The following is a 24955-nucleotide window of genomic DNA, read 5'->3' as shown; positions in this document are numbered from 1 at the left end:
AACTCCTGACCTCAAGTGATCCATCTGCCTTGGCCTCCCAAAGTGCTAGGATTACAGACGTGAGCCACCCAGCCTGGCCCTAGCCTGTTTTCTTTGTAATGGGGAGAAGGAGTTTCCCTCACAAGTTTGACACAAAAATCCAATGAGAATGGATGTAAAACTCTGCCATTTCTCCCGAGTTACATGCATTTGTGATAATTATTATAAAGAGGAAACTGGGTGACTCCTGAGAGACTGGGATAGGAGTGGGTCAGGCAGTAGTCATTACATTCGCGGTTAGGAGCCTCTTCCATTTAAAGCTAGGATAAGTCACCTGGTGCCGTGGCTCCTGCTTGGAATTTCAGCTATTTGGAAGGCTGAGGCAGGAAGATCGCTTGAGACCTTCAGAAGTTTGAGGCTGCAGCAAGCTGTAATCATGCCTTTGCACTCCAGCCTGGGCAACAGAGTGAGACCTCATCTCTTAAAAAACTAAAAGTAAAACTTTAGGGAAAGAACCCTTTATTCTCTAAGGAAAAGGACTCTTCTTGAAGGCTCCGTTAGTGAGGTATTTTCTCTAGGATAAGCCTCATCTCTAAGACAGCATAGGCCAAGGTATGATTTGGGGATTTCCACCAAGGCTTCCCACTTCCCAATAGCTTCTCCAACAACCTGTCTATGGTGTTCCCAAGTCCAACGTTATACTTTTGGGTAGAGATACTTTTAAAAAATAAAAACAATCCTAGGAGAAGTAATACATTTTGGCTAGGCACAGTGGCTAATGCCTGTAATCCCAGCACTTTGGGAGGCTGAGGTGAGTGGATCACCTGAGGTCAGGAGTTCAAGACCAGCCTGGACAACATGGTGAAACCCCATCTCTACTAAAAATACAAAACTTAGCTGGGCGTGGTGGGGCACACCTGTAATCCCAGCTACTCTGGAGGCAGGGCAGGAGAATCGCTTGAACCCGGGAGGCAGAGGTTGTGGTGAGCCGAGATTGCACCACTGCACTCCAGCCTGGGTGACAGAGTGAGACTGTCTTAAAAAAAAAAAAAAATAGAAGAAGAAGGAGAAGTAGTAATACATTTTAGTCTTGAGGGTTAGTTCCATCTTGTGAGAAATGAGTGCGTTGGCTGAGAGTAGGTGAAACATACATTATTGGTATGTAGGAAGTGCGCTGGCCTGGGGGACCTGAGTTGTAGTTCCAGTTCTGCTTAGAAAAGTCGCCTTTCTTCTTGGGCCTCTGTTTTCCCCTCTGAACGAGGAGGTGGTTGGTCAGAATTCTCTGTTTTGGGTTCGTTCATTCATTAAAAGTTTGCTAAGTACCTATTACATGCTGAATACTATTGTAATTGTTTTGGATACAGCAATGAACAGGACAGACAAAAATCTCTAACCTTGTGGAACTCACATTCTAAGGGAGAAGACAGCTAATAAACAAGAAATATAATAATTGGCCAGGTGTGGTGGCTCACTCCTGTAATCCCAGCACTTTGGTAGGCGGAGGCCAGCAGAGTTCGAGGCCAGCCTGGACAACATGGTGAAACCCTGTCTCTACTGAAAATACAAAAAAAATTAGCCAGGCATGGTGGCGCGCTCCTGTAAGCCCAGCTACTTGGGAGGCTGAGGCAGGAGAATCGCTTGAATCTGAGAGGCGAAGGTTGCAGTGAGCCGAGACTGCACCATTGCACTCCAGCCTGGGTGACAGAGCGAGACTCCATCTAAGGAAAAAATAAAAATAAAAAAGAAAGCTTCAAAACCAAGCCTCACCTGTTGTCTATTTTTGCCTTTAGGCGTCCCGATTGGTTCTCAAAGTTGATAAGGGAACCCTTGGCCCCCTTCTCTCCTCTTCATCTTTTGTAAACACGCTGGTTTGCACACGTTGGTTGAAAGAACAAGGCTGTAGTGTCTCACAATTCCTCTAGGTGGCAGTGCTGCCTTGCCCACTAGGGACACTTCGTATTTTGGACTGTTCCCAAAACAGCCACATTCCACTTGTCAGTGAAATCTCTCAGGAGTAGAAAACATTGGAAAGCCCGTAGTCATCATGGACACCCTCCTGCCCGACCTCCCGTCTCTCTGAAATCCTCCCTGCTTTGACAAAACTGTCAGGGTCTAATCAAGCCAGGCTGGCCCCAGGCCTGTGCCTTGGAGGTCTTATCTTGGCACTTCTAGGAGGCGGTGACGATAAGGAAGAAAGAAAGGGCCGCTTCCCCCTTTCATGCTTCCCTGAACTCCTTCTTCGAGACTAGATTGATGTTCAGTTTAGCATTGTAAGTCTGTGACGATACTCACTTCTGAACACAAATCGAGGGAGGGAGGAAGAAGAGTCACACCCATCCGCCCTGGCCTCTCCTGCTCCAGGGCAGCCCTGCACCCTAAATGCCGCTGCCTCAGGCAGAGCTCTGGAGAATATGTCATTTATGTTTTTGGGGAATGATTGCACCTACTTTCCCTCCAGGAAATGACAAAAGTTCACAAAGTTTGGAGGAAGAAGAGGCGAGAACGATCCCCGGACCGACCAAACCCCACGCCGCTGCATCCTGCGCCCAGTGGCTAGTCCCGATGCCATGGTCGCCGCCACCATGCCCAAGAGAAAGGCCGAAGGGGATGTTAAAGAAGATAAAGTCAAGATGAAGGACGAACCACAGAGAAGATTCCCGAGGTTGTCTGCTAAACCTGCTTTTCCAAGGCCGGAGCCCAAGCATAAAAAGGCCCCTGCAGAGAAGGGAGAGAAGCTACCCAAAGGGAAAAAGGGAAAAGCTGATGCTGGCAAGGAGGGGAATAACTCTGCAGAAAATGGAGACGCCAAAACAGACCAGGCACAGAAAGCTGAAGGTGCTGGAGATGCCAAGTGAAGTGTGTGCATTTTTGATAACTGTGTGTACATCTGGTGACTATACAGTTTGAAATACTATTTTTTATCAAGTTTTATAAAAATGCAGAATTTTATTTCACTTTTTTTTTTTTTTTTTTTTTAAGCTATGCTGTTAGCACACAGAACACTTCATTGTTGTTTCTGGGGGAAGAGGCATATGTCACTAATAGAATGTCTCCGAAGCTGAATTGATGTGGGGAAAACACCTTTCACTTCTATTTTTGAGAGACTTCATTTTGGCTCCCAGGAAGAGGGATTCCCTACTTTTAACACACATGGCTACCTTGGCACAAAAGCCTGTGGTATGGAAAAACAAATTTGTTTTTACGTCCTCTTCTCCCTTTACACCTTTCAGCATAGACTTAACTCCCTTAAGCCCAGACGTCTGTTGGGACCTGATCCCTAGTCATTGGTTACCAGTGTGTCAGACAATCTGGACTTTCCAGTGATGCCACTGAGATGGCACCTGTCAAAAGAGCAGTGGTTCCATTTCTAGATTGTGAATCTTCAGATAAATTCTACTATTTTCATTTCACTTCCTGAAAGTCAGGGTTGGCTTGTGAAAAGCTATTAAACAACATGCTGAATGTGAAACATCAACCTTCACTCTAAACTTTCCCTGTTCAGAGCATCAGATGAAGATTTCATTGGGTTTTATAGTGACTTTCTTTTTGGTAGTGCATTGAAGAATCCCGGGAGTTTGAAAGTTGTTGTATACTGTTAATGATTGTCTGCCCATGTCCTACCTGAAATACCATGATTGTTTATGGAAAGTATCTTTAATAAAGCTGGATACAGTTTGGCTTGGAAAAAAAAAGTTCACAAAATTTACAGCCTGATGATGTGATAGAAAAACAAAAACTCATTTTCTGGGGAGAAATTCAAGCTGCAGCAGAAATTGGCATAAGTAAGGAGGAGCCAAATGCTAATCCTCAAGACAATGGGGGAAAATGTCTCCAGGGCATGTCAGAGATCTTGGAAATGCCTCCCATCACAGGCCCAGAGGTCTAGGAAGGAAAAAATGTTTTTCTGGGCCAGGTCCAGGGCTCTCCTGCTATGTGCAGCCTCGGGATTTGGTGCCCTAGAGCCCAGCTGCTCCAGCGTGGCTAAAAGGGTACAGCTTGGGCCATAGCTTCAGAAGGTGCAAGCCCCAACTCTTGCAGCTTCCACATGGTGTTGAGCCTGTGGATGCACAGAAGTCAAGAATTGAGGTTTGGGAACCTCCACTTAGATTTCAGAGGACGTATGGAAATGCTTGAATGTCCAGGCAGAGGTATGCTGCAGGGGTGGAGCCCTCATGGAGAACCTCTGCTTGGGCAGTGTGCAAGGAAAATGTAAGGTGGGAAGACTCTACACAGAGTTCCCACTGGGGCACTGCCTGATGGAGCTGTCAGATGAGGCCCACTGCCCTCCACACCCCAGAATGGTAGATCCACCAACAGCTCACCATGTGCCTGGAAAAGCGGCAGACACTCAATGCCTATGAAAGCAGCCAGGAGTGGAGCTGTATCCTGCAAAGGCACAGGGCCGGAGCTGCCCAAGACCATGGGAACCTACCTGTTGCATCGGCATGACCTTGATGTGAGACATGAAGTTCAAAAGAGATCTTTTTGGAACTTTAATATTTGACTGACCTGCTGGATTTTGGACTTGCATGGGACCTGTAGTCTTTTCATTTTGCCCAATTTCTCCCATTTGGAATGGATTTGGGTGAATTTACCCAATGCCTGTACCTCCATTGTATCTCAGAACTAACTAACTCAGCTTTTGATTTTACAGGTTCATAGGTAGAAGGGACTTGCCTTGTCTCAGATGAGACTTTGGACTTGAACTTTTGGTTAATGCTGAAATGAATTAAGACTTTGGGGAACTTTTGTGAATGCATGATTGGTTTTGAAATGTGAGGACATGAGATTTGGGAAGGGCCAGGGTGCAATGGTATGGTTTGGCTCTGTGTCCCCACCAAATCTCACCTCTAATTGTAATAATACCCACTTGTTGTGGGAGGGACCCAGTGGAAGGTAATGAATCATGAGGGTGGGTTTCTTTCCATGCTGTTCTCATAAGTCTTATGAGATCTGATGGTTTCATAAAGGGGAGTTCTCCTGTACACACTCTCTTTCCTGCTGCCATGTAAGATGTGACTTTACTCCTCATTTGCCTTCTGCCATGATTGTGAGGCCTCCCCAGCCACGTGGAACTGAGTCTATTAAACTTCTTTCTTTTATAAAGTACCCAGTCTCAGGTATGTCTTTATTAGCAGTGGGAAAAAAGACTAACACATGGACTCAATCAACTCCCCCACCTTAGCCTCACAAGTCGCTGGGACTACAGGTGCATGTCACTATGAACAACTAATTTTTTGTAGAGATGGAGTTTTGCCATATCGCCCTGGCTAGTCTGGAACCCCTGAGCTCAAACGATCTTCCACCTCAGCCTCCCAAAGTGCTGGGATTACAGGCATGAGGCACCATGCCCAGCCTTAAAGTGTTTTAAACAAGTAGAACATGACCAGGGACAAACAAAACACATCGGTAGCCTTACTTTAGTGTGCAGGCTGTGGTTTTGTGACTGCTGGCTCGAGCCATCATGTTAGCTAAGACCATCAGTGTTGTTTCCTGTTTGGTCTCCTGCCTCTAGCCTTGCTCACTACCATGCACTTTGTTCACAGTCACCAGAACATCTCCCCAATATCCTAGTCACACCCATTCATTCCACTGCTTGACACATCCCTTGCCACTGCCCATCCCAAGCTACCCACTAAATGAAGTCCAGATGATGCAGGCAGGCTGCCAGGCTTGCCATTCTGACCCCAGGCTCCCTCCCTCCCTCCCTACCTGTGTGCTCCCCTGGCAAACACCCAGCTCCTTTGTTAACTCCCCTGAGGTCTGCTCCAGTCACCTGCTGTTGTATCTTTTCTATGTCTGTCTGCTCCACTAGACTGTGATGGTCCACGACAAAGTAACCACATCTTATTCATCTGTGCATATGTGGGACACCTGCCACTTAGAAGGTGGCTGGCAAATATTTTTCAAACAAATTAAAAATGTATGAATGATGGCTATTGGCCAAGTGAGGTAGAACTGTCAAAAGAATGTTTATTTCCCACTTCATTTATTCCTAATTAAGACCTGAGAATCCTTTTGATAAGGACAATTCTTTTCCCTTTTTGGTCTCCATTCCCCGTGCTCTGAGAGCCAGGGCAAGCTGGCCCTTTGTCCCAGCTGGTCTTCTTATGGGTCAGTCTCTGGAGTTTCTGGGGCTTCCTTTATTCTCCTTCTCTTGAGTTTTGGTTTTGGAGAAAGCTCCCTTAAAGAATCTGAAAAAGAGAAGGTCAGAGACAGTCACAGTGACATCACAAACAGTAAGAATCTCAGTCTGTAATACAAGGGGGGTGTTGTAGGGGCAGAGAGGAAGAATAGCAAAATCTTACCTTGCTTCCCACCTATATCACTTAGTCTTTTCTCACAGAAACCCTGTAGAGAGATGGCATTGTCCCCAGTTTACAGACGAGGACTGTCACCCAGGTCCAGGGTAAGGCAATGACCCGTCCAAAGTCTTAACAGCAAGTTAGTGGAAGAGTCAGGGCAAGACCCAAGTTTCCTTGACCTCTGGCTCCAACCTCTGATTCTTCCTTACTCCTCTCCTAGGCCTCATGACCCAATTCCCAGTACTGTTTGCAAACCCCATTGCCAAGTTTTAATTAAGAACTGACTTTATGGCCAGGCATGGTGGCTCACGCCTGTAATGCCAGCACTTTGGGAACCTGAGGTGGATGAATCACTTGAGGTCAGGAGTTTGAGACTAGCCTGGCCAACACGGTGAAACCCCCATCTCTACTAAAAATATAAAAATTAGCCGGGCATGGTGGCACATGCCTGTAATCTCAACTACTCGGGAGGCTGAGGTGGGAGAATCACTTGAACCGGGGAGGCTGAGGTTACTGTGAGCTGAGATTGCACAACTGCACTTTAGCCTGGGCCACAGAGTGAGACTCTGTCTCAAAAAAATAAATCAATCAAAAATAAAATAACTGACTTTATTAACATAGTGCCAAAGAAATATCACATAGGTTATTTTCATTGCAAGGATAGACTCGGTGACTAATCTTAGCCCATTCCCGGTGGGTCCACGAGTTATTCTGTGCTTTGTCAGGTAATAATGGGAAGAGCATAACCTCATCTCTTATGTAGCCTCTAGCCAAAAACACATTTAATTTGAACCCATGAAGACTTTCAAGTCCTGTTTCTAGAGGAACAAGCTAAAAGATGGCAAAAAGAAGCAACAGGGAATAAATCAGGAAGGAGAACAGACTGCTGAAGAGAAGCCTCATCTTTTCAACAGGTCAGGAATGTAAAACAAACAAACAAACAAAGAAAACAGCCAGGCACGGTGGCTCAAGCCTGTAATCCCAGCACTTTGGGAGGCCAAGGCAGGCGGATTATTTGAGGTCAGGAGCTCGAGACCAACCTGACCCCGTCTCTACTAAAAATACAAAACTTAGCAGGGCATGGTGGTGTGTGCCTGTAGTCCCAGCCACTCGGGAGGCTGAGGCAGGAGAATCGCTTGAACCTGGCAGAGATTGCAGTGAGCTGAGATCATGCTATGGCACTCCCGCCTGGGTGATAGAGCAAGACTTTGTCTCAAAAAAAAAAAAAGGACTTTCTTAGGTTTAAAGATTTAAACCTAAGGCATGACCAGGTGAAATGCATGGTTTGAGAAGCCAGTGCAAAAGTTCTCTGGCTGTAGGGAAAATTTGAATATGGAGTATTTAGTCCAATTATTAGATGAAATGAAAATGTTGACATAGAAATGTTGATACAGAGCCAGGCATGGTGGCTCACGCCTGTAATCCCTGCACTTTGAGAGGCAGAGGCAGGTGGATTGCTTGAGCCCAGGTGTCCCAGATCAGGCTGGACAACATGGCAAAACTCCATCTCTACAAAAAATACAAAAATTACCCAGGCACAGTGGTGTGCATCTGTAGTCCCAGATACTTAGGAGGCTGATGCGAGAGAATCACTTGAACCTAGGAGGTGGAGGTTGCAGTGAGCTGAGATCAAGCCACGGCACTCCAGCCTGGGTGCGAGGACTGAAAAACCCTGTCACACACCAAAAAAAAAAAAAAAAAAAAAAAAAAAGAGAGAAAGAGAGAGAGAAATAAAAAAGATAGGTTGATACCATTAACTTAAAAAAAGCAACTCCATTGAGACCATCCTGACCAACATGGTAAAACCCCATCTCTACTAAAAATACAAAAATTAGCACGGCGTGGTGGGGCGTGCCTGTAATCCCAGCTACTCAGGCGGCTGAGGCAAGAGAATCACTTGAACTCGGGAAGCAGAGGTTGCAGTGAGCTGAGATGACGCCATTACACTCTAGCCTGGGTAACAGAGTGAGACTCCATCTCAGAAAAAAGAAAAGCAACTCCAAATCAAAATTGCATGTACAGCATGATCTCATTTCATTTAAAATATATATATTTAGGCCAGGCATGGTGGCTCAGGCCTGTAATCTCAGTACTTTAGGAGACCAAGGCGGGTGGATCACTTGAGGTCAGGAGTTCAAGACCAGCCTGACCAACAGGGTGAAACCCCTGTCTCTACTAGAAACACAAAGTTAGCCCGGCATGGTGGCGCGTGCCTGCAATCCCAGCTACTTGGGAAGCTGAGGCAGGAGAATCTCTTGAACCCGGGAGACGGAGGTTGCAGTGAGCCAAGATCATGCCATTACACTCCAGCCTGGGCAACAAGAGCAAAATTCCATCTAAAAAAAAATATATGTATATATATATATATATTTATGGCCGGGTGCAGTGGCTCACACCTGTGATTCCAGCACTTTGGGAGACTGAGACAGGAGGATCATGAGGTCAAGAGATTGAGACAATCCTGGCCAACGTGGTGAAACCCCGTCTCTAATAAAAATACAAAAATTAGCTGGGCATGGTGATGCACCCCTGTAGTCCCAGGTACGTGGGAGGCTGAGGCAGGAGAATCGCTTGAACCCGGGAGGCAGGGGTTGCAGTGAGCTGAGATCGCACCACTGTACTCCAGCCTGGCAACAGAGCAAGACTCCATCTCAAAATATATGTATCTGTTTTATGTATATATATACATACACACACACACACACACACACATATATACATAAAAAAGATCTGGAAAGTGTTAATAGTGGTGATGACAATGTGATGTTTATATTTCCTTATTTTTGCTTATCTGTATAATCAAATTTTCTCTATGTTTATATTTAAACTAATAAAAACATTATTAATTTTAATAACTGCATGAAACCCATCATCAAAGACTTTTTCCTGTTACTTCCCTCCATGCACCTCTCAAATTCTCTTCCAATCACCACCAAGCCCAGGCTGCCTACTCATTGCCCCTCACCTCTGCACTTTATTCCCACTTCCCTCCTTTCCTTCATCCATGTCCTTATCCCTTTCTTTAAAGCCTGTCCCAAATTTACCTCCTTCAGGCAGCCTGTCTCGTTTGACACATCCTTTGCCCTGTGGCCTCAGACAGCTGTTTGTAAAAGGGAGATAATAACACCTATCTCATCAGGATGCTAAAGAAGTTGAGTGAAATTAACAGATACAAAGCCCCTGGTACAGAGAGAAGCCAGTCCAGAAACCCAGAGCTCACTTTCCTCATCTGAGTCATGGACTGCTTGGCCCAGAGCATCTTTGTTATAGACTGGTCTTCATTCTCTTGTCTGTTTATATCCTCAACTTAAACTGGGATGGTCCGGGCACAGTGGCTCACACCTGTAATCCCAGCACTTTGGGAGGCCGAGGTGGGCAGATTACTTGAGGCCAGGAGTTTGAGATCAGCCTGGCCAACATGGCGATACCCCCGTCTCTACTAAAAATACAAAAGCTGGGCACGGTGGTGTACACCTGTAATCCCAGCTACTGGGGAGGCTGAGGCGGGATAATCACCTGAACCCAGGAGGCAGAGGTTGCAGTGAGCCAAGATTGCACCACTGCACTCTAGCCTGGGCGACAGAGTGAGGCTCCATCTCAAAAAACAAAACAAAACAAAAACTCTAAAAATAATAATAGTAAAATATAAAAGGCCGGGCACGGTGGCTCATGCCTGTAATCCTAGCACTTTGGGAGGCTGAGGCGGGTGGATTGTGTGAGCTCAGGAGTTCAAGACCAGCTTGGGCAACACAGTGAAACCCTGTCTTTACTAAAAGTAGAAAAATTAGCCAGACGTGGTGGTGGGCACCTATAATCCCAGCTGCAGAGGATGCTGAGGCAGGAGAATCGCTTGAACCCAGGAGGCAGAGGTTGCATTGAGCCGAGATAGCGCCATTGCACTCCAGCCTGGGTGACAGAGCGAGACTCCATCTGGAAAAAATAAAATAAATAAAATAAATAAATAATAAAATAAAATAAAACAAAAACCTTTCTATAATGAGCACAACTGGGGAAGAGGGGGACTAAAAAGAGAAGAGAAAGTAGAGAAGGAGAAGAAAAGATGGACAGAAAGGAAAATGCAGGATGAAGAGAAGATGGAAAGGAGGGAAGAGGAACTTGTCAGGCTCGGGGCAGAGGCTCCTGGCTGCTTGAGTCTACTCTTGGGGAACACCCAGACACCACTCACAAACCCCTGGGTCCAGGCATCACCCCAACACCAAATGGGCATTACCTCTCTTGACATGATCCTGGGATCTTGGCTCCCCGGGCAGGGGGTTCCCTTGACCCGGGGCCTGCATCTTGGACAGCCGCTCCTTCACACCGCTGATGTTGCCGCGCAGCCCCCAGGCATCGCAGAGCTTCGGCAGACTGTCTTCCTGGTCGGCCAGCAAGGATCTCTCCGGCGCATCCGAGGCGCAGAACGCCACCTGCCACGGAGCCTCCATGTTAAGGAGAGTGTTGAGAAGAGGGGGACCTGAACTCAGAGTCCCGGCCCCGCATGTGTTGAGAAATACTGAGGTCTGCCTGCCCCTCGCACTTGCTAACCAAAAGGATGGGGTAGGAATCACAGATGTGGGAGAGAAAGGACTGTGGGGACATGGAGGGAGGCTGCCAATGATGTCTTCCTGGGTCGTCCTTTATTTTGAGATCATGTCTTCCATCTCTTTTTGGAATTGCAGTGTCTTACTGGTTTTTTGCAATGAAATGATATTTCATTAGCTAACTTAGCAAAAATTAAATTGGGAGCCTTACTCGGTTAGCTGAGGCAGGAGAATCCCTTGAACCCTGAAGGCGGAGGTTGCAGTGAGCCGAGATCATGCCGCTACACTTCAGCCTGGGCGACAGAGCAAGACTCCGTCTCAAAAAAAAAAAAAAAAAAAAAAAAAAATTGGGAGACTTTGTAAGCTTTGAGTCTGTTTAAAAAAAAGTAAAATTTTTAAAAATGAAATAAATTGACAGCCTGAATTTTGAAATTAAAATTCAAAGACTATATATATATAAATTTTTCTGCCCGGTGTGGTGGCTCATGCCTATAGTCCTAGCACTTTGGGAGGCCGAGGAGGGCAGATCACTTGAGGTCAGGAATTCGAGACCAGCCTGGCCAACATGGTGAAACCCCATCTCTACTAAAAATACAAAAATTAGCTGGATGTGATGGTGCATGCCTGTAATCCCTACCACTCAGGAGACTGAGGTAGGAGAATCGCTTGAACCGGAGGTGGAGGTTGCAGTGAGCCAAAATCTTGCCATTGCACTCCAGCCTGGGGGACAAGAGCGAAACTCTGTCTCAAAAAGAAAAAAAAAAAAAAAAAAATTCAGGCCAGTGAAATCCAGAAATCTAGAAATCGGTAAAGTGGCAGCTCCTCTTATTAAGAAGAGAAATCTCTGAAATGATCCAATCATTACATGGTCAGAGGAAGAATCAGTTGCAGAGAGGGAGAGGACCTGGTTAGGGCTGCACGGCGAGAGTGGTGAAAGGAGGGCGCAGTTAGAGCACGGTTCTCATCCCAGACAGATGGAGGCTGAACCCTGCCTCTTCCTTCCTACTTGCTATAAAGACTGTGACAAATTAACTTACTTCCCTGTATTTGGGATCCTCTTTTACACACTGCGGACAATAATCCTAATTACCACTTAGGGTTACTTTTGAATATTACTCAAAGGGACATAAAGTGCCTGGCACGTAGAATGCCTTTACAACTGCTTTATCTATGATTATTATTCTGGACCAGTGGTTCTCAAAGTGTGCTCTGCAAACACCCAGGAGTCCCTGCAATATTTTGACCTCATGGACCTCCTGAAACCAATGGATTCTAATGAAACCTACTATGAAAATTTCATTGATATGAATCTGAAAGGCTACATATTGTATGATACCAACGATACGACATTCTGAGACAGCAAAACTACAGAGACAGTGAACCAAGATCAGTGGTTGTCAGGGGAGTGGGGGCAGGAGGGCAAGGACAAATAGATGGAGCACAGGGGGTTTTTAGGACCACGGCATTCTTCTGTATCGTACTGTAATGGTAGATACATGTCATCATACATTGGGCAAAACCTATAGCCCGTACAACATGAAGAGTGGTAGGCTGGGTGCGGTGGCTCACTCCTGTAATTCCAACGCTTTGGGAGGCTGAGGCGGGCAGATCACCTGAGGTCAGGAGTTCGAGACCAGCCCAGACAACATGGTGAAACCTCGTTTCTACTAAAAATACAAAAATTAGTCAGGCACAGTGTCATGCACCTGTAATCCCAGCTACTTGAGAGGCTGTGGCAGGAGAATCACTTGAACCCAGGAGGTGAAGATTGCAGTGAGCCAAGATCACGCCATGACACTCCAGCCTGGATGACAGAGTAAGACTTTATCTCAAAAAAAGACTAACTGAAACAGGGAAGGGGTGTAAGCACCTCTCCCTAAGACACACCTACCAATGCTATGTCAGTTTACTATTACCATAGCAACACTAGGAAGTTGCGACTCCTTTCCATGGCAACAACCCAGAAGTACCACCCTTTTTCTGGTAAATTCCAAATAACCGTCCCATAATTTGCATGTAATTAAAAGTGGGGATAAATATGAGCACAGAACTGCCCCTGTGCTGCTACTCTGGGCACACTGCCCATAGGGTAGCCCTGCTCCACAAGGAGCAGTGCCTCTGCTGCTACTCTACACGGCCGCTTCCATAAACTTACTGTTTAATACCACCAGCTCACCCTTAAATTATTTTCTGGGCAAAACCAAGAACTTTCCCGGGCTGAGCCCCAGTTTGGGGGCTCGCCTGCCCCTGTATCAAATACATATGGAGAACTTGATGCTAAGCCTCGGCCTCTTCAGCCCACTCTGCCCAGGGCAGGGGTAAAGGTCGAGCAGCAGAGTCTTGCCCTGGCAGTGAGCCCTGGGAGGAACCAGAGGGGCTCTGGGTGTATCAGTCCCAGGCCTCCCCACAAGTCTAAAGACACACCAACCAACCCTCAGCTGTGCCCGGGAGGAAGGTCTCATGCCTCACCAGGAACTTGGCCGGCTGGTTGCTCTTGGTGTACTTGTAAAGTCGGCAAAGCTGCTTTGCTTCCAGCTCTGAGAAGAGGGAGACGAACCGCCAGAGCATCCTGCAAAGGGGGAGACCTCAGGCTGGGGAGGCGGAGCACATGCTTCCTCCCTCCAGCATTTGTCTCAGGGTCAGGACCCACCCAGGGGAATATGGACCACATGCCCCTTTGGGGTTTGGGGTTGGGGGAATGGAGGGGTGGGGATTTGCCCAAACTTGAATATCCTATCCTGGTGTTGAGTGCCTGCACACAGTCGTTCAGTCAGAGAGAGACAAGGTGCAATCGGGGCTGTCCTGAGTGACTAGGAGCTCTCTCCACCCCACCAGGCTCCTGACTCCTCCACATAAAGATGAAGGACTGGGGGATCAACTAAGGTATCCCCTTGAATGAAGAGGGGGTTGCCCAGGAGTAGGTATGGGGAGCAGAGCAAAGAGACTGCCTTACTTTCTCCAGTGTTTGATTTCCCAGGCTCGGCAGTAATGCTGCAGAAAGGTGTTGATGTGGTCCCCTAGGACCACAAGGCTCTGCTTCATGTACTTCAGCTTCTTCTTCTGGGGAAGGTCCCTGGGCGGGTGCAACTTTCGCAGGAACTTCTTCAGTGGTCTTAGATATTCTTTACACTGAGGAGGCAACAGGTGAGGTGAGGGATCATGGGAGAAAAGAAGAGGCAGATGGGCAGTCCCAGGTATCCAGCAGATACCACAGCCCTGAGTGGCCCAGTGCTGCGTGTTTCGGGGGGTGGCTCCGGTGCACGTCTCACCAAAAGTCCTTCCCAAGAGTAAGACAACTGGGGCAATGCGCTGTGGGTCTGAGGCTTGTCATTTCCTGACTCAGGCCTCCTGACCAATGGGGAAAAGGGGACAGGGTTCCAGGCTGGCTCTTTACTCACAATTTTGAAGGTGTCCTGATCCAGGCCCTTGGCATGGCGCATGAGCGAGTCTCTGGCAGGGCTGGTGCTGGAGCTTGTCTCCAGGCATGGCACATTTGTCACCTGGGAGGAGGCAGGGGGCACTAAGTCGGGGGCTTGGACCATTACTCCTGGGGGCAGTGCTGGGCAGGTACTGACCCAAATGGCAGCCAAAGCCCTTCTCCACTGCCCTCTGACCTTCTTGACCCAGCACAGATGTGAGTGAGCCTTGGGCAAAGAAACCCATCTCTGAAAATCTCTGCTTAGAAAACATAGAATATTCCACCTCTTTCTTTTATAATAATCATAGCATATTCTACTAGGTAACTTTACAAAGCACTTGGTAAACATTAACTCACTTTATCCTCCCACAAACTCTGTCAGGTTAGGTGTTGTTATAGGACCAACAGATTTATATGCCTGCTGGACACTCACAGTCCAATATATAGAGACAGCAAAAGTTGCAGCAGACCAGTCTAGGCAATATAGTGAGACCTGGTCTCTACAAAAAATATAAAAATTGGCTGGGCACGGTGGTGTGCACCTATGGTCCCAGCTACCCAGAAGGCCAAGGTGGGAGGATTGCTTGTGCCCAGGAGGTGAAGGTTGCAGTGAGCCGAGATCATGTCACTATGAGAAAGAGTTTATTGATTGCTGGGTGCTCAGTGAGGAGATGGAAGGAGTCCTTCAAGTCTATCTTCCCAAGGAGCTCTGGACTGGGGTTTTTAAGACCATGGAGGAGGAGGGATTGAAAAAACTGTGGTCATGGACTGGTCAGGGTCAGGGGGATGAAATTATGTGGACATGGAAACTGCATTCTCTGATGAATCAGGTTTTTGAGGGGTTCTTTAGACCCCCTGCCATCTATCTGTAGTTTGAGTGATATGTAGAACCTGAAATAATATTTGAAAGAGAAAACTCAATGCTTCGTAATGTTCGAGCTGTTATCTACAGAGCAGTTAAGGAAATATCATCTTGTAACAATGTCTATGGAATTCTTTTTTTTTTTTTTTTTTTTTTTGAGATGGAGTCTCACTCTGTTGCCCAGGCTGGAGTGCAGTGGCGCGATCTCGGCTCCCTGTAACCTCCGCCTGCCAGGTTCAAGTGATTCTTCTGCCTCAGCCTCCCAAGTAAGCTGGGACTACAGGCACGTGCCACCGCGCCCAGTTAATTTTTTGTGTTTTTAGTAGAGACAGGTTTTCACCGTGTTAGCCAGGATGGTCTCAATCTCCTGACCTCATGATCCGCCCACCTCGGCCTCCCAAAGTTCTGGGATTACAGGCGTAAGCCACTGTGCCCGGCTTTTTTTTTTTTTTTTTTTTTTCTTTAATTCACTCTATCACCCAGGCTGGAGTGCAGTGGTATGATCTCTGCTCACTGCAACCTCTGCCTGCCGGGTTCAAGTGATTCTCCTGCCTCAGCCTCCTGAGTAGCTGGGATTACAGGCGTGCACCACCACGCCTGGCTAATTTTGTATTTTTAGTACAGACCATGTTGGCCAGTCTTGTCTCAAACTCCTGACCTCAAGTGATCCACCCACCTTGGCTCCCAAAGTGCTAGGATTACAGTGAGCCACCGCACCCAGCTGCGTCTACGGAATCTAAGGAAACAGGCACCAAAGAACTCCAAGGAAGTGCATCAGAGAGCAGGCTGACCTCGTGATTTATGCTGAATGGGCTGCAAGCTCAGTTAATTTTCATTTTTCCCCTCTTTTTTCCTGATTAATTTTATAAAGTTTCTAGGGACAGTTTCAATATCATTAACCCTGGTCACAGATTAGAACAATGAGGCATCAAAAGATTGAAGCAACTCCTTGGGGGAATGAACAGGGATTCATTGACTCACTCACTTGGCAAATGTTTACTGATTGCATCAGACTGGGCCCACTTCTTTGCATCCCTAGCTGCTAGCATCATGTCACGTGATATGGTTTGAATGTGTGTCCCCTCCAAATCTCATGTTGAAACGTGATCCCCAGTGTTGGAGGTGGGGTCTGGTTGGAGGTGTTTGGGTCATGGGGGTGGATCCTTCATGAATGGGCTTGGTGCCCTTCCTGCCCTAATTAAGTAAGTTCTCTGTCAGTTCATGTGAGAGCTGGTTGGTAACAAGAGTCTGAAAGGTCCTTCTCTCTCTCTTGCTTGCTCTCTCACCATATGACAAGCTTGCTTCCCCCTTCATCTTCTGCCATGCTTGTAAACTTCCTGAGGCCCTCACCAGAAGCAGATGCTGGCACCGTGCTTCGTGTACAGCCTACAGAACTGTGAGCCAAATCAACCTCTTTTCTTTATAAATTGCCTAGCCTCAGGTATTCCTTTATAGGAATGCAAAATGGACTAATAAACCATGCATCCAATGACCATTCAGAAAAAGTGAATGATGGTGATGACAAGAAAGAACCTTTGACCATGACAGTGGGGCAAAGAAAGCTGAAAATTAGGCCAGGCACAGTGACTCACACCTGTAATCCCAACGCTTTAGGAGGCTGAGGTGGGTGGATTGCTTGAGCCCAGAAGTTCAAGACCAGCCTGGCCAGCATGACAAAACCCAATTTCTACCAAAAATACAAAAAAATCAGCTAAGTGTGGTGGTGCATGCCTGTAATCCCATCTACTTGGGAGGCTGGGGCAGGAGAATTGCTGGAACCCAGGAGGCGGAGGTTACAGTGAGCTGAGACGGAGCCACTGCACTTCAGTCTGGGTGATGGAGCAAAACTGGGTGCGGTGGCTCACACCTGTAATCCCAGCACTTTGGGAGGCCGAGATGGGTGGATCTCCTGAGGTCAGGAGTTCAAGACCACCCAGGCCAACATGGCAAAACCCTGTCTCTACCAAAAATACAAAAATTAGCTGGGTGTGGTGGCGCATACCTGTAATGCCAGCTACTCAGGAGGCTGAGGCAGGAGAAATTGCTCCAACTCAGGGGGCAGAGGTTGCAGTGGGCCAAGATCATGCCACTGCAGTCCAGCCTAGGTGACAGAGTGAGACTCCATTTCAAAAAAAAAAAAAAAAAAAAAAAGGAAAAAGAAAAAAAGAAAAAGAAAAAAGAAAGCCGAAAATGAGTAGCAGCAAAGTGACTGTGAAATAACACTGGACGTCAGAACTGGATTTGCCACCTTTCAACATCTTCTCAGAAAAGTATGAATTTTGGTCTGTGTTGGGGGAGAACAAGGAAGAACCTGTCCAGACCACTCTGAAAGGAAAGGCCTGGGAAAGGGAGGGAGGTGCATGGAGAGGAGATGGGACACAGGCTCCTCTAGGTCCTGGAGACAGGACTCTGGCCGATCAACTCTCCCAACACAGCACACACACCACACAACCACACACAGACCATGTGTATACACACACATACTCTCAAGTCTTAATAACCAACAACGAGAGGCGACCTCTTCCCCATCGTATCGCCAGAAACACAGGTCAAGCATAAACTTCTGAATGAATGAACATTCTTGTGCTTTAGGCCTGTTGCTATCTCAGGTACCCTACCGTTGTTCTTCTCTTCTTTCCTGAATTTCGTGTTCTCTACTTTCCAAAACCAGCCCCTCCGGGACGCTCTTTCCCTCCCTCCCTCACACCCCACTTCACCTTCTCTAGTGGCTTGTCCCCTTCACCCCCTTGCCCATCTGAGGCCTCCATCTCAGCAGGTGTGCCGGTAGGCTCCAGGGTGGCACTCCCCACGTCCCCTCTGGCTTCTGACCTACTGCTTCTGTGACCTGGCCGTCTCAGGGAGTGGGCAGATTGGCTCCAGAACTCGGAGCAAAGCCATGGCAACTGCCAACACAGAGCCCAGCCCCCCACCCCGCTCCCATCTCCTCATTCTTAGGGGTGGCCGCAGCTGGCTCCTCCTGTTAGGATCTGGACTAGGGAACGGAGCAAGATGTGCTGGGTCGAGCGAGGACTCTGGCAGAGCGCACAGCTCGCCAGGAGAGGCTGGCGCCCCTTCTCCCAAGGGTACTGTCAGATGCTGTTGATTCTGACACCACCTGGTAAGGCTTTTGAACTCATTTTCCTGCACGTGTGCCATTCCTGCCTGCTGGGTTACGCCGTGGTGGGGGCTCCCCAAGAGAAAGCACAGTTTGTAAGATTGTTTTCTGATTTGGGACAGAGGTCTAGGGAGCGCTGAAAGGGAGAAGGGACACAGTGAGCACGTACTGCCCATGCGGCCTCCAGGAAGTTGTTAATAATAAGCCCTTGGTGCTGGGTGTTGGGTGCGGGGTGCTGAGTACTGGGTGGGATGTGTTTTGGGGGTGTATAAAGATCCCCGCCAGTGCCTAAGGGCTCTGTAACCCTCCCCGCGGCCTTCCCTGGGGCAGGTACCCCAGCGGTCTCGCTTCACAGAGGAGGGGCTGAGACGCGGGCAGTCCCGTCGCCGGCCTAGTGTGCGCAGCCACCAGGCGGGGCGCGGGGTGTCGGCGAAAGTCCCGCCACCCCGGCCCTTCCCACCCGCGAGCCCACCAGTGACTCGACGTCGACGGCGGAAACACGGTGGGCAGAGTCCGGGTGTAGCCTGAGCCGGCCGGGCAGGGCCGGGAGGCGCTCAGGGGACCTCAGGACCCTGGCCCCTGGCGCGGCAGCAGCGCCCCCTCGCGTCCCTGGGCGGCACACGGCGGGGTCCCGGCAATGAGAGACCGTCGCCGCCACAGTTTCCCCACTCGAGCCACCTTTTCTTCCCTGAAACTTGGAATTTCTTCTCCCGGACCTTCCTTCGTGTCCTCTGGGCCCGCGGCCCAGTTGTCCCCACTCAGTGTGGCCCTATTCTTCGCCTTCCTTCGCGACAGTGCGGTGGGACCGCCGTTGGCCCGGGCCTCCCCTCGCCACCCAGCGGCCACCCCGGGCACAGGACAGGGTCATAGCGGCTTCAAGTAGGGGTAGCCCGGAGGCCCGGGGCTTTGGAGGAGCACCTTTGAGTCCCGAAACTTTTTCACTTGTCCTCTATGCCAGGATGTTCAGCAAACGTCTTTTTTTTTTTTTTTTTTTTTTTTTTTTTTTGTAAGGGGAAGAATAAACCTTCCACTTATCCGCCTCCAAAATGGAAGGTTTATTTTCTGAGCATTAATTCTGGATTATTTTGTGAGTATTAAGAAGGATAATTATATTGGCAAGAGCAAGGGGAAAGGAACCTTTACATACGTCTCTACTGGCAGTGAGATTGGTAAACAGTGTATTTAAAAGTGTTTAAATGTGCATGCTCTGTGACGCATCAGTTCTACTTATAGGAATTAGTCCTAAGGAGAGAAGATGAGGACTGTTACAATAGTGACAATTTGGAAACAATTGCAATGTCACTAATAGAATATATAAATCACGGTATATTCATAAAAACATTAAATATGCCGCTATATATTTATTAACATGGAAAACAGGAACTAAAACCATGTATGGTATGATTCCATTTTTGTACATATATATTTATATATGCATAGAAAAAAGTCTTGAAGGATACACTTCAAAATATCCAAGGTAATTTTTCACTTTCTTCACATATTATCTGTATTTTTTTAAATGACAGATATGCTTTACTTTTACAGTCAGGAAAGAGGTATTTTGTTTTGTTTTGTTTTGTTTTGAGAAGGAGTTTTGTTCTTATTGCCCCGGCTGGAGCAATGGGGTGATCTCGGCTCACTACAACCTCTGCCTCCCAGCTTTAAGCGATTCTCCTGCCTCAGCCTCCCAAGCAGCTCGGATTACAGGCATGTGCCACCACGTCCAGCTAATTTTGTATTTTTAGTACAGACAGTGTTTCTCTATGTTGGTCAGGCTGGTCTCAAACTCCCGACCTCAGGTGATCGCCTGCCTCGGCCTCCCAAAGTGCTAGGATTACAGGTGTGAGCCACCGCGCCCGTCCAGGAAAGAGTCTTTTTAAAAAATCTACTCATAAGGACTAAATAACATTATTTAAAACATTATATAATGCTAAGTTTAAAAACAACATAATTCTGCTAGGTGTGGTGGCTCATGCCTATAATTCCAGCAGTTTGAGAGGCCGAGATGGGTGGGTCACCTGAGGTCAGAAGGTTGAGAACAGCCTGGCCAACATGGGAAAACCCCGTCTCTACTGAAAATACAAAAATTAACTGGGTGTGGTGGTGCATGCCTGTAATCCCAGCTACTCAGGAGGCTGAGGCAGGAGAATCACTTAAACCCGGGAGGCAGAGGTTGCAGTGAGCCAAGACCATGCCCCTGCACTCCAGCCAGAGCAACAGAGCAAGACTCCAACTCAAACTAATAATAATAATAATAATAATTCTTTATTTTTAACCTTGAGTTCAAGGGTACATGTGCAGGTTTGTTATATAGATAAACCCGTGTCATGGGGGTTTGTTGCACAGATTATTTTGTTACCCAGGTATTAAGCCTAGTACCCATTAGTTATTTTTCCTGATCCTCTTTCTTCTCCCACCCTCCACCTTCCGGTAGGCCCCAGTGTATGTTGTTCCCCTCTACGTGTTCATGTTTTCTCATCATTTAGCTCCCACTTATAAGTGAGAACATGCAATATTTGGTTTTCTGTTCCTATGTTAGTTTTCTAAGGATAATAGCCTTCAGCTCCATCAATGTTCCTGCAAAGGACATGCTCTCGTTATTTTTTATGGCTGCATAGTATTCCATGATGGATATGTACCACATTTTCTTTATCCAGTCCACCACTGATGGGCATTTAGGCTGATTCCATTTGGAAGCGATTGTGAATAGTGCTGTAATAAACATACGAGTGCGTGTGTCTTTATGGTAGAACGATTTGTATTCCTTTGGGTATACATCCAGTAACAGAATTGCTGCGTTGAATGGCAGTTGTGTTTTTAGCTCTTCGAGGATTCACTACACTGCTTTTCACCATGGTTGAACTAATGTACACTCCCACAAACAGGGTAGAAGTGTTTCTTTTTCTCTGCAACCTTGCCAGTATTTGTTATTTTTTGACTTTTTAATAATCATCATTCTGACTGGTGTGAAGTGGTATCTCACTCTGGTTTGGATTTGCATTTCTTTAATGACCAGGGATGTTGAGCTTTTTTTCATATGCTTATTTGTTGCATGTATGTTTTCTTTTGAAAAGTGTCTGTTCATGTCCTTTGATGGCTTTTTAATGGGTTTTTTTTTTTCTTGTAAATTTGTTTAAGTTCCTTATAGATGCTGGATATTAGACCTTTGTAGGATGCATAGTTTGCAAAAATTTTCTCCCATTCTATAGGTTGTGTTTACTCTATTGATAATTTATTTTGCTGTACAGAAGCTCTTTAGTTTAATTAGATCCCATTAGTCAGTTTTTGTGTTTGTTGAAACTGCTTTTGGTGACAGAACACAATTCTGAGAAGATGCAGTAGAACACAAAAAAGGAAAAGTTAATAGTTAAAAAAAAACAGAGACCAGGCGCGGTGGCTCACACCTGTAATCCCAGCACTTTGGGAGGCGGAGGTGGGCGGATCACCTGAGGTCAGGAGTTTGAGACTAGCCTGGCCAACATGGTGAAACCCTGTCTCTACTAAAAATACAAAAATTAGCTGGGTGTGGTAGGGCACACCTGTAGCCCCAGCTACTCAGGAGGCTGAGGCAGTAGAATTGCTTGAACCCAGGAGGCAGAGGTTGCAGTGAGCTTAGATTGTGCCACTGCACTCCAGCCTGGGTGACAGAATAAGACTCCGTCTCAAAATAAAAATAAAAACAAATAAATACATAAAAATTTTAAAAATCAGACCAGGCACAGTGGCTCAAGTCTGTAATCCCAGCACTTTGGGAGGCTGAGGCAGGCAGATCACCTGAGGTCAGGAGTTCGAGACCAGCCTGGCCAACATGGCGAAATCCCGTCTCTACTAAAAATACGCAAAATCCTGTCTCTACTAAAAATACAAAAATTAGCCAGGTGTGGTGGTGGGCGCCTGTAATCCCAGCTACTCAGGAGGCTGAGGCAGGAGAATCGCTTGAACCTGGGAGGCAGATGTTGTAGTGAACTGAGATCGTGGCACTGCACTCCAGCCTGGGCGACACGAGTGAGACTCTGTCACACACTCACACACACAAAAGAAAATTTAAAAATCAGCTGGCATGGTGGCTTACACTTGTATTCTCAGCACTTTGGGAGGCCAAGGCAAGAGGATCTTTTGAGCCTAGGAGTTCGAGACCAGCATGGGCAATATAGAGAGACTCCCCACCAAAAAAACAGAACATAAAAGGGTATGTATGCTACGTTTCATAAGTGGAAACAAATATGGATCAAGACTGGGAGAAAATACAGTTAAAAAAAAGAAAAGAAAAGAAATTTGCCAGGCACAGTGGCTCACACCTGTAATCCCAGCACTTTGGGAGGCTGAAGTGGGTGGATCACCTGAGGTCAGGAGTTCGAGACCAGCCTGGCCAACGTGGTTAAAACCAGTCTCTACTAAACATATAAAAATTAACTGGGTATGGTGGTGCACATCTGTAATCCCCGCTACTCAGGAGGCTGAGGCAGGAGAATGACTTGAACTCAGGAGGGGGAGGTTGAAGTGAGCTGAGATCACACCACTGCACTCCAACCTGCGTGACAGGTTGAGACTCTGTCTCAAAAAAAAAAAAAAAAAAAAAAGATTTGCGTATATACATACCTATATAAATACATGAATATATGTGTATGTGTGCATGTGTGTGTATATATATCCCTGATTCAATTCAGGAGGAGGAAATAAATGTTAGAACTTCAAAGTTTAGCTGCCCCTTCCTGTTTCCTAATCCCAAGCTACCATTTTCCCTGCCAGAGCTTTCAGCAAGCCCTAGGCTTTGGATGACTGCCCTATTCTCATAATAGTTTTATTATCAACCATGGGGAGTAGTCTGAAGAGACAATTGAACCTAACAGCAGCCAGGAATAATGGCTCAACATTAACTAAGACAAAACAAAAATCCATTGCCTTTGGGAGCATTCTTCAAAATTCCATTGGTTAGCATAAAATGACACTATAGGGCAAATCAAGTTATTCAACAAAGCCATCCCTCCACCACAGTTTTTTTAAATCCAAATATGTGCCATATACTTCAGGCATCTGGTAGGTTGGGGGGGGTTGGGGGTTGTTAATTTGTCCACCCTCCACTTTATGCAGGTTGGCGTGCTCTTTGATGGCATACACCTGTTTCATAATCATCACACTTTACCTCCATCCCCCAGTATATGTGATGGAACTCACGAAATTCTTGTTGTATATCCTGAATTAAGCATACATGGAAAATAACTCTTAGCATCTACTGCTTATACTTCCCCTCATAGATATGAAATCTGCCCATCTCTCTTTCTGAGTTGAACAGTGATGTAGAATCCTTGTATTATCCTAAAGAACTCTCCTCTATCCTCTTTTCTTTATAAGAAACCCAAGAGTAAGCCAGATGCAGTGGGTCACACCTGTAATCCCAGTGCTTTGGGAGGCCGAGGCGGGCAGATCACGAGGTCAAGAGATTGAGACCATCCTGGCCAACATGCTGAAACCCTGTCTCTACTAAAAATACAAAAATTAGCTGGGCGTGGTGGCACGTACCTGTAGTCATAGTTACTTGGGAGGTTGAGGCAGGAGAATTGCTTGAACCTGGGCTGTGCAGGTTGCAGTGAGCGGAGATCGTGCCATTGCACTCCAGCCTGGGCAACAGAGTGAGACTCAATCTCACAAAAAAAAAAAAAAAAAAAAAAAAAAAAAAAAAAAAACCACCAAACGTATCTTAAAATTGCCAAAAGAGACTTTTTGATCTTGCTCCAAATTATCCAATTAGAATTGTATAAAGACTCCAAGAAAAGTAAGGTCATTGAAATCCCTGTCATAGCTGGAGTGCTGGGTCTGAAGAGCATGCCAGCACCTCCCAGCTAAGGCAAGGTGTCCCTACTCCAAGGTCACCTGGATCCGAATCATTACCTAAGACACTGTCTTAATCCATCAATGGACTTAAGGGAGTCAACAAACCCTTGAAGTGCTATCCAGTGAATTGTATGCAAAGACTCATCAAAGAGGTCTAGCCCCAAAGATATTAGGAACTAAGGATCTAACAAGTCTAACCTAAGCTTGTGGACCTTCTCAGCAGTGATTCTGAAAGTTAGATGGGTCTTTAACCCATGGAAGCCTTCAAATGGAGACACTGTGACAAACACCAGACACAGGGCTGGTCTTGAGAGAAAAAAGGCAGAGGAAGAAGGCAAGAGGGTTTAAAGCCCAACTAACCATAATCCAGGTCAAAGCCAAGGAACCAGGGAGTAAACAGAAGGCCAGTAAGATCTTTGACTATGTACAGTGAAGTCCTGTGTCTTCCCGGCCAGCAGCCTACATCCAGCCCTCCCCAGTGGACAGGAATCTCCTCTTGTGCTAATACAAGGCATCAGGACCTTCCAAGACAGGCTGCAGGTGAGACTAAGCAAGGACCTTTCTTAGGGACCTGCTGGTTACCACCCCCCCAAGCATGAAAATAACAAAAAATTTATTTTCTTTATAGAGGATTATAAACAGAGGACTGAACTCCAACCACCTATTCTTTGTTTTAAATTTCTTCCTGTAATCCCAGCTACTCAGGAGGCTGAGGCAGGAGAATTATTGCTTGAACCCGGGAGACGGAGGTTGCAGGGAGCCGAGATTGCACCACTGCACTCCATCCTGGGCAACAGAGCAAGACTCCATCTCAAAAAAAAAAAAGGAAAAGAAAACAAAAAAATAAATAAATAAAAATAAAAACCTAGAGTTCCTTCTAGGGAAATTCCAGGCACCTAGCTA

General features: G+C 46.7%; 1 protein-coding gene and 1 pseudogene across 2 annotated transcripts; one reads left to right on the top strand and one right to left on the bottom strand.

The window, feature by feature from the left end:
- The first annotated feature begins 2494 nt into the window (after window positions 1-2494).
- LOC119622114 (non-histone chromosomal protein HMG-17 pseudogene) lies at window positions 2495-2854 on the top strand (annotated as a pseudogene).
- Window positions 2855-5934: 3080 nt separating this feature from the next.
- CHCT1 (CHD1 helical C-terminal domain containing 1) lies at window positions 5935-18815 on the bottom strand. 2 transcript variants are annotated; one of them, XM_037993081.2, is made up of 6 exons: window positions 18555-18815; window positions 14224-14325; window positions 13779-13954; window positions 13295-13394; window positions 10516-10711; window positions 5935-6173 (listed from the first exon to the last, which is right to left on the bottom strand). In XM_037993081.2, the coding sequence occupies exons 2-6, from the start codon at window positions 14263-14265 to the stop codon at window positions 6088-6090; spliced, it is 600 nt and encodes a 199-aa protein (XP_037849009.2). In that variant the 5' UTR covers window positions 14266-14325; window positions 18555-18815; the 3' UTR covers window positions 5935-6087. The 2 variants fall into 2 exon arrangements, with proteins under 2 accessions (XP_037849009.2, XP_072861664.1); XM_073005563.1 differs by lacking the exon at window positions 18555-18815 and adding an exon at window positions 17823-17905.
- Between the last annotated feature and the right edge of the window lie 6140 nt (window positions 18816-24955).

The sequence above is a fragment of the Chlorocebus sabaeus genome, chromosome 16 (genome assembly GCF_047675955.1).
Source record: "Chlorocebus sabaeus isolate Y175 chromosome 16, mChlSab1.0.hap1, whole genome shotgun sequence".
Taxonomy (NCBI): domain Eukaryota; kingdom Metazoa; phylum Chordata; class Mammalia; order Primates; family Cercopithecidae; genus Chlorocebus; species Chlorocebus sabaeus.
Note: the sequence above shows the minus strand (reverse complement) of the source record. Positions and strands in the feature narration are given on the sequence as shown.

What these genes read in the sequence shown, in the direction of transcription:
- CHCT1 (XM_073005563.1), bottom strand. Translation starts at nt 17,873, where the DNA reads ATGGAGGCCTCAGATGGGCAAGGGGGTGAAGGGGACAAGCCACTAGAG. An exon ending in ACCAGCCGGCCAAGTTCCTG is followed by an intron (nt 10,712 to 13,294) that starts GTGAGGCATGAG and finishes GCTCCGTGGCAG; the next exon opens with GTGGCGTTCTGCGCCTCGGA. An exon ending in CCAGGATCATGTCAAGAGAG is followed by an intron (nt 6,174 to 10,515) that starts GTAATGCCCATT and finishes TCTCTTTTTCAG; the next exon opens with ATTCTTTAAGGGAGCTTTCT.